This window comes from Asparagus officinalis, chromosome 1, assembly GCF_001876935.1.
Source record: "Asparagus officinalis chromosome 1, Aspof.V1, whole genome shotgun sequence".
In the NCBI taxonomy this organism is placed as follows: domain Eukaryota; kingdom Viridiplantae; phylum Streptophyta; class Magnoliopsida; order Asparagales; family Asparagaceae; genus Asparagus; species Asparagus officinalis.
The window spans coordinates 10049025-10057960 of NC_033794.1; the positions used below are offsets into that span (position 1 = coordinate 10049025).

At 37.2% G+C, this 8936-nt stretch overlaps 2 protein-coding genes across 4 annotated transcripts; one reads left to right on the forward strand and one right to left on the reverse strand.

Moving 5' to 3' along the window:
* LOC109849129 (DNA oxidative demethylase ALKBH2) lies at window positions 32-6981 on the forward strand. Of its 2 annotated transcripts, none has more exons than XM_020418943.1 (5): window positions 32-307; window positions 3796-3912; window positions 4031-4220; window positions 4297-4533; window positions 6721-6981. In XM_020418943.1, exons 1-4 carry the CDS (start codon window positions 89-91, stop codon window positions 4530-4532), a joined length of 762 nt encoding a protein of 253 aa, XP_020274532.1. In that variant the 5' UTR covers window positions 32-88; the 3' UTR covers window position 4533; window positions 6721-6981. The 2 variants fall into 2 exon arrangements, with proteins under 2 accessions (XP_020274532.1, XP_020274537.1); XM_020418948.1 differs by having other exon boundaries at window positions 4315-4533.
* Window positions 4767-8930, reverse strand: LOC109849120 (spermidine synthase 1-like). Of its 2 annotated transcripts, none has more exons than XM_020418935.1 (9): window positions 8853-8930; window positions 8484-8560; window positions 8282-8404; window positions 7820-7924; window positions 6293-6365; window positions 5861-5932; window positions 5532-5727; window positions 5285-5417; window positions 4767-5171 (listed from the first exon to the last, which is right to left on the reverse strand). In XM_020418935.1, exons 1-9 carry the CDS (start codon window positions 8911-8913, stop codon window positions 5106-5108), a joined length of 906 nt encoding a protein of 301 aa, XP_020274524.1. In that variant the 5' UTR covers window positions 8914-8930; the 3' UTR covers window positions 4767-5105. The 2 variants fall into 2 exon arrangements, with proteins under 2 accessions (XP_020274524.1, XP_020274515.1); XM_020418926.1 differs by having other exon boundaries at window positions 6293-6398.

The window sequence follows — 8936 nt, forward strand, 5'->3', positions numbered from 1 at the left end:
GCCTTTGATTTCACATATTCTCTCGCGCGAAATTTCTCACTTTTCTCGAATTTCTTTCCTCATTTCCCCCATTCCTTCTTCAACCGCCATGGCTTCAATCTTTCGAGCTTTCTCAAACCCTAACCCTAACCCTAATGCTGAAACCAAACCGAAGGAAAAGACGATCGACCTCGGCAACGGCAGCGAAGTCATCTACGTCCCTCGATTCGTGCCCTCGGATCAAGCGTGGGGGTGGTTCGAGTATCTCGACAAAGAGATTCCTTGGACTCGGCCTCTGATTCACGTTTTTGGGAGAACTTGCCTTCAGGTTTGCCTAAATTTGATTTCTTGGCTAGAAATTTGAGCTCAATTTTGATCAATTTTTGCTTATATTGCCCCTTTCAAGATATGTGTCCTAAAAGTTTCAAGTTTTCGTTTTCTACATTTCAGCGTTGTAATTATGATTTATTTATTCAGGATTTTAGTTGTTTGCATCAATTATGAGCAGTAAGATCACTGCTTGTTCATGTTAGGGTACAAACCAATAATAACACCTCGAACGGACACGTATTACACAAAATAAAGGCACAAAAATCAATCACCGTACTCACAGATATATGTGGTTCACTCCTTCGGAACTATCCCAAAAGAATAGATCAAAGAGAACACCATCTCTTGATCAGATACACTCCAAGAACTCTCACAATCTCTCTCTGAAAGAATAGATCAAAGAGAACACCATCTCTTGATCAGATACACTCCAAGAACTCTCACAATCTCTCTCTGTGTTTTCTCTCTTATTCTTCTATGACAAGAACTCTCACAATCTCTCTCTGTGTTTTCTCTCTTATTCTTCTATGAGAGGAGTTGTTTCTGGGATAAGTTTTTCTTAAGAGTTTAGGGCCCTATTTATAGTGTTTGTGAAACACTATGTACTAATAAAATATTATTAGTGGGATCCGTCACTAATAATAATTAACTAGTGGGATCCGTATTATTTTTTTAAATTTCAAATAAAATGACCACCGAACTTTGATTTTCAAAGTTTGTATGCTAACAATCTCTCACTTGAAGATTTGATTGAGTATCAATCACATCTTCACATCATTCTTGGTTGCATCATCCAGATGTCTTGTATCTTTGGCGTCTTGCAGGACCCTCTTTTCCCAGATATTGCTGATAGTGAGGACGATAGTGAAATACCTATCAACATAGAAGACAGAGACCAAGAGAATGTGTCGAATGTACAACAGTAGGATCCAGCAGAGTTGCCGATCGCAATTCGCAAAGCTCCAAGAAATCCAAGGATGTCAGAGAGATACCTTTCCATTATGAATTATCTTCTCCTGACTGACAATAGTGAGCCAGAAAGTTATGAGGAGGTACAGCAGACCGGCAAAGCTCGGGGCGAGTGGGAGTCTACCATGGAGAAAGAAATAAAGTCCTTGATGAAGAATGAGACTTGGGAGCTCGTAAAGCTTCCAAGAGGGAGAAAGACTCTTCACAATCGGTGGATTTATCGGGTCAAGGATGAAGCTGATGGACGTAGACGCTACAAGGCGAGGCTTGTAGTGAAGCGCTATGAGTAGAAAGCAGAGATAGACTATTCTGACGTTTTCGCTCCCGTCGTCAAGTTAACCACGATCCGGACTGTGCTGAGCATTGTGACAGTTCGAGATCTCCATCTAGAACAGATGGATGTGAAGACGACATTCCTTCATGGAAATTTGAAGGAAGAGATCTATATGCATCAACCAGTAGGCTTCGAGGAACGAGACAGGGAGGGCCTCGTGTGTCGCATGCGCAAGAGCTTGTATGGCCTGAAGCAAGCTCCGCAACAGTGGTACATGAAGTTCGAGAACTTTATGGAGGAAAACGGTTTTCTTAAATGCACACAGACCATTGCTGCTTCATCAAGAGATACGGCGAATCCTATGTGATACACTTGATTTATGTTGATGACATGTTTATTGCAGGGCCCGACTTGGCCCGTATTGAGGAACTCAAGGGGCGTCTCTCCGAGTGCTTCGAGATGAAGGATCTGGGTCCAGTAAACCAGATTCTTGGGATGAGGATTATCAGAGAGAGATCAACACGGATGCTGAGGTTGTCTCAGAAAGCCTACATTGAGAATATTCTTAAAAAATTCGGTATGGAGAAAGCTAAACCGGTAGGTTCACCATTTGCAAATCATTTCAAGCTATCGAAGACCCAAGCAACAGAGACTGCTGAAGAGCATGAGTTCATGACCAACATACCATACGCATCTGTCGTCGGGAGTTTGATGTATGCGATGGTGTGCACGAGGTCAGATATTACACAAGGAGTGAGAGTTGTGAGCCGCTTCATGAGCAATCCGGGAAAACGACACTGGGGTGCAGTCAAGTGGCTTCTACGCTACTTGAGATGCTCGTCCGACTGTTGTCTTGAGTATGACGGAACAGATTTGCAGCTAGAGGATTTTTGTGATGCAGACTACGTAGGGGACATAGACTCAAGAAGGAGCACGGGCGGTTACATCATCTTGGATGGTGGAGCGATAAATTAGAGATCCAAGTTACAAGGTATTGTGGTTTTGTCGATAACCGAAGCCGAGTACGTGTCTGCAGCAGATGCAGCAAATGAGTTGCTATAGTTGAAGGCTTTTCTTGATTGTTAGCCTACCAACTTTAAAAATCAAAGTTCGGTGGTCATTTTGTTTGAAATTTAAAAAAATGATACGGGTCTCACTAGTTAATTATTATTAGTGGCGGGTCCCACTAATAATATTTTATTAGTGCACAGTGTTTCCCAAACACTATAAATAGGACCCTAAACTCTTAAGAAAAACTTATCCCAGAAATAACTCCTCTCATAGAAGAGTAAGAGAAAACACAGAGAGAGATTGTGAGAGTTCTTGGAGTGTATCTGATCAAGAGAAGGTGTTCTCTTTGATCTATTCTTTTGGGATATAAAAGAATTTAGCGTTGTCGTTGCACCGTGGAGTAGTTCCGAAGGAGTGAACCATATATATCTGTGAGTACTGTGATTGATTTTTGTGCCTTTATTTTGTGTATTACGTCTCCGTTCGAGATGTTATTATTGGTGTGTACCCTAACAACTGGTATCAGAGCCTGATTTAGAGTATATATATCTGCTTATCGTATGCTCTGTGGCTGCCATTAAAAGTGGATCCTCCACATTAGAAAATAAGTTAGATTATTATTTACTCTTTTAAGGCGTTATTGTTGGTGTGTACCCTAACAGTTCAAACAAATTTTATGTGTGCTCGAGCTGGAAAGATTTATTTTCCAGTGAACTGAAAGAAACTTGTTTTCTATTTTTATTCCTTGTTCTTTTATATAGGATAATTTACATAAAATCCCCCTAATGCCTAAGGTTTAAAAAGTGACATTTTTGCCCCTCTTCTAATTCCCACAACATTAACTTCGATGCAAAAGCTAATGTCACCATTATCTGCAGTCCCACATGAATATATATGATTATTACATTGAAAATTAATGATTACATCAAATAAATAGGTGATTATTTGACTAGAAACAGGAAATGATGGTATAAAGTGTCACTTTTAAAACTTAAGGGAATATTTTGCCAGTTGTGCAAGCCTCAGGGGGATTTTCTGTAATGTACCCTATTATATATCATCTTGACCTTTCTCAAGATATTCCATCTCAAAAGGATTGAGAATTGGGTTCTATAAAGCCAACTCCATATATATTGGATTGTACATATTCATCCTGTTTATCCATCAATTTACTTTTATTATATCCTTAAGGGTGGCGAGATCAACTTCTAGATACAAATCTCTCTCTGCAGCCGAGAGATACATGCTATGTTGCTAGTGAAGGGCTATCAGAATTAAAATACAGCGGGTATCAACCTCAGGCTTATTCTTGGGATGATTACCCTGTGCTTAAAGACATATTGGCAATGGTAAGACGGTCAATTTGCATAAATTTTTTTTTGATAAGGTGACGTTCCTCTACCATACATCATTCATCGCCATTCTAGTTGGGTAATGTTATTATTTTCATGTTTTAACCGCTGTTAGGTTCATGAAGCAGTTTCAGGAAGTAAATTTAATAGCTTGCTCTTGAACCGGTACAAGAACGGTGCAGACTATGTTGCTTGGCATTCTGATGATGAGAAATTATATGGGCTGACTCCTGAAATTGCATCATTGTCTTTTGGATGCGAGCGAGAATTCCAGCTGAGGAGGAAACCCATCAAAACCCAACAAGGTATGTATCAAAATGAAAACCGTTGGTATTATATTAGCTTCTGTATCCTACAGTTAGCACATTGGGAAATGTTTAGCTTCTGTTGCGATTGCAGGTAATAAAGGTCCAGAACAACCAGCAGTGAAGCGACCAAAAAGCAGCCACCAAGATCAGCATTCATTCAGTCTGAAACATGGCTCTTTGTTGGTGATGAAAGGCTATACTCAGCGAGATTGGGTACATTCGGTACCTAAACGAGCAAAAGCAAGTACTGGTCGGATTAATCTCACCTTCAGGCATGTAATGACAGAAAACCCACAAGATAACGAATAAGGTATGTAGTAATTTGTTTCTTTCTGCTTCAAATAGTTTCTGAGGTACATATATTTGAGTTGTACAGAAATTAGGTATGCTCATATCATTTTCCCCAATCAATCTAGTGTCCTGATGAATATATCATATAAATATATGAAATAGATGAAATCACTAAGTCTGGATTGACAGAGCAAGAGGGAGGGAGGGAGGACCAAAGATTTACATATAGTATTGGCATGTCTTTTAACAAGATGAAAGAATATTTTTCATTCTCTTCTGCTATGATAAAACAAGATTAAAAAACATTCTCAATTTTCTTCTGCTATGAATATGATTAAGCAGATATTGTTAATTATTTTACATCATCCATATCTGATTGAATACCAGAAAACAGACCCAAGATCACCTCTTTGAAATATGATAAAGATTAGGTACCAATAAATATGCGATGAGGCCATAAATCCCATAGCTTGATGCAAAAAAGAAAATATGACTTCTTGTACGTTGATATCTTCTCTGTTTCCCAATGGCACACAAATTTATCTTAGAACCTCATTGTATATTAATGAGTTCACTCCCTTCTCTGAAGACTCAGTTGATTTCAGGTTGTAGAACTCTCTTGGCAAAAGATGGCAGGCAAAAGGCAGCAGAATGAATCTGAAAATAAAAATAAACGTTAACACATAATCAAAGAAAGAAAGAAAATGTAGAATACACAACTCATAGAGAAGACATAAAAGAAATGTGACAAATATTGCTATAACATGCACCTCTGAGTTGTAGAATCTTGGAGGGCCTTTAGAATTGCCGAAATTTTCAGTGTTCTCTTCAATGTTATATACAGGACGCTGAAAGTCCACAAAAGGTCCCTCAGTAGAGCAAAGCATGAAGCCCATCACTCCGCTGCATTAATCATCTAGTGGTATCAAGATAAAATGTTCCCTATTCCTAATTTGATGAAAAGATATTTTGTTTTTCCTACCTGAAAGAAAGGAAGAAAATGTGAAGATAATTTACCTTGGATATGTAGGTACGGTGGTCCATGCATAGTTGATAGAGCCTTTGAATATTTGACGACACACGTTGACAATATCCTCAATTATGTGCATGTGGAGCCATATGCTCTCAGCCTGAGTGCAAACAACTCCCCCAGGTCGGAGAGCTCGTCCAACTGATTCAAAGAAGGGTTTTTTGAAAAGTTCTTGAGCTGGACCTGACAGCAAAACAATGTTGGTATACAATTATCAGCAGCAGTAACACTATCAATACGTAAAAGTTTTCAGAGAGAAGCAACGTGCAGTATGAAAAATAACTTAAATGGTCACAGAAAAGAAGTCAAAAATTACCTATCGGGTCTGAGGAGTCCACGATAATTGCGTCATAAGTGCCTTCTGTGACACTTTTCAGGAATGCAGTGCCTACAAGTAGATTAAATGAATTTAGTGAAATGGCTTGGAAACCTCAATACTCCTGAGTTATGAACACCTGAAGATTTCCCATTTATTTGAGTCTGAACAATGGTGTGAAAATTTTTGCAAGAATAGCAAAGGTCTAACTGAGTAGTATTCCTACCCATGATGGATGTAATAAATAAATATCAGTTAGCTTACAGTATATAGACCAAACTTCACAAAATGAAAATAAATAATTAGTCCTTGCCCTTTTAGTTTCCTTTTACGGATCTCAAAACAAATGGTTGTGACAAGTTGAGAATATCCGTCTAATTTCGGTCTAACTGTGAGAGGATTTATGAAATTCAAATGTGATTCTATACTTACCATCACCAATATGCAGGTTAACCCGAGGATCCTCAAAGCCAATAGCTAAAGCAGGAAAGAACTGCTTAGAAACCTGGGGAAGGGGAAGAAAACAACCAGTGGAGACCTGTCAATGTTGGAAATGTTGTGTAATAGCCGTTAACAAATGCTAGATGGTTGCACTTGAAACTTAGAACCTTTCCATTCAAAAGAAGTTCAATTTTCAGAAGTCACGCATCAGTTGTTGTGACAATACTTTGACTGCATGTGCCTTTTCAGAAACACCTTATGCAAAAATCTGAAAATAGCAGTTGTTACCCTACTCTATTCAATAGCATGATCATCATACAAGATTAGAACCTTGGGTAATTGTATAGAAGAAATAAAATGTTTTAGCTGTAAAAAGATTATGTATATTCCCATGGCATAGTGAATCTTTTTTTTTTCAGTTTCTGACAAAGAAGAGAACGGAAAGATGCAAGGATGGGGATTTGGGATTGGTGCTGAGTTTTCTCGATGTAACATCTGCAGCTCACCAGTTTACGTCAAGCTGTAGGATCAAGGTCATCATTTCCCTTATGCTTCTCAAAGTTTATCTTTTCTTGTTTGTAGATAAGCTCAATGAAGTGTAATATGACTAGAAACCGCGGGTCTATATATTTGTGATCATGAATATCTGAATGACATTAAAAGTGAATTAGTGTGTATAATTAGAAATCATTTTGCCAAGGATGCTTTCTTGCATGTCATATTAAATAACAAACTAATACTAGAATATCCATACACATTGTTTGATTTAAATACTAGAATATCCATACACATTGTTTGATTTAAATATTTGCAAAGTCTTCGTATCACCATACAGCCTTCAATTTCAATTCTACTAAAAGAACTTTAGAATTACAATAAGACAAACTTTTCTTAAGCTAGGTAATGTGCATGTATCTAATATGAGAATGACTTAGAGAACAATAAGGTCAAGAAAGAATAACTACATATGTCAATGGAAACATCAGGAATGGAATTCTTTTGAATGTACTTTCGAAATCATTAAACTAATATTTATATATATAATTGGTTAAATGTTTTAATAATTCATTACCGCTGAGCTTGCAGGTATTATTAATTTATTATGGCATAGGGCTTAGGCAGGACGAGAATCACTGAATCATCTCTACTAGCTGTAGTTTTAAAAGCAAGTTGCGCATATCTAAATTTTGCAAACGACATAAGAATACTTGCCTGATACTGGTTTCTGTCTTCGGTACAAGTATTGACAGTCTGAAGATTTATAGGGAAGAATAATTTCAAAATCCAATGAGGAAATTTGTTGATTAAGAAATTAAAACTAAAACAAAATATTTGAGGAAATCTAGAAAAAAATGACTTCAGATACTAAAAGAAAATAATGCATTCTCGGAGTCCTACAAAAATTAAATGGATTATAAGTTGATATGTTATAATAATAGCATGAATGTTCATAAAATAAAAAAAAGTAATAATAGCATGAAAGACAAAATGGAGATAGAACAGTTTCAATTTACTCACATCTACAACCATTTTATCAATTTCACAGATATCAATTTGTTCCATGGAAGGATAACGTGACACCTCACGCAAAACACCACCATCCCCTCCACCAATAACTAACACCTGAAAAGAAATTGATGAATCAATCAAAATTATGTCAAAATTATTCTTCAGAATTAAATTATCATGACAATTTATTAGACTGAGAAGAAGTTCCTCACAGGACAGATGCAATTTACTAAAAGGACTTCCTTAATGAGTGTTACAAAGGAAATGTTATTTGGATAAGGCAGAATGTTAAGATTTACCAAACTAGAACACGATAGAAAACCCGAATTACTCATAAGAAAGACTGATGCTAAGCAAAATGTGGATTATAAGATGGAAAACCATAGAACATTTCATTCAAACAAATCAAATAGCATGTACTGCATGAATGAAACTTTAGACTGAATGAGGCAATATAATGTGGTATACAACCTTTCGAGGATTTTGGATCGAGCAAAGGGGAAGGTGAGAAATCATTTCTTGGTATGCACATTCATCTCTCTCTGTAAGCTGAATAACTCCATCCAGGACAAGCACCTTGCCATAAGTTGAAGACTGAAACCAAATGAACATGTTAATAACATGTGAAAGCAGACAAAAGGAAATATTGGTGATTTGTGGGTAACTAAAATACCTGAAATACAAGCACACTCTGGTACTCAGATTTTTCTTGATAAAGTACCTTCTCTATCTTTAAGGAGTGTGCCTCTCCTATAATTTGTCAAAAACAAAGTAAACTTTTATATACCACACTGACCCACTGCGGGCATATGGCTCCCACGATTTTGGGTTTGATTACGAACTCGATTATTATAAAAAAAAACCACACTGTAAAGCATTACCCTTAAACTAATATATTGTACTGAAACTTGAAGCTAAGTACTTCATTTTAACATAGGCTGATGCATATTTTTAGCAAATAACATTATCCAACTGCACATACAAACATGATCTACAGAAAATTAAATAAAAGGGAAAAAACCATGAAAATTTATGCATATACCAGGCCACATGGGGCTCATCTCAGAAAACCATCCAGGGATAACAGAGGGAATACTCTCCATCTCCTTGCTATTCTCTTCCTCCT

Coding starts and splice junctions, on each gene's coding strand:
- LOC109849129 (XM_020418943.1), top strand. CDS start 89: ATGGCTTCAATCTTTCGAGCTTTCTCAAACCCTAACCCTAACCCTAAT. Junction 308..3,795: donor TTGGGAGAACTTGCCTTCAG/GTTTGCCTAAAT, acceptor CTCTCTCTGCAG/CCGAGAGATACATGCTATGT. Junction 3,913..4,030: donor TTAAAGACATATTGGCAATG/GTAAGACGGTCA, acceptor AACCGCTGTTAG/GTTCATGAAGCAGTTTCAGG.
- LOC109849120 (XM_020418926.1), bottom strand. CDS start 8,913: ATGGAGAGTATTCCCTCTGTTATCCCTGGATGGTTTTCTGAGATGAGC. Junction 8,561..8,852: donor GATGAGCCCCATGTGGCCTG/GTATATGCATAA, acceptor GACAAATTATAG/GAGAGGCACACTCCTTAAAG. Junction 6,399..7,819: donor TTGATAAAATGGTTGTAGAT/GTGAGTAAATTG, acceptor CAACATTGACAG/GTCTCCACTGGTTGTTTTCT.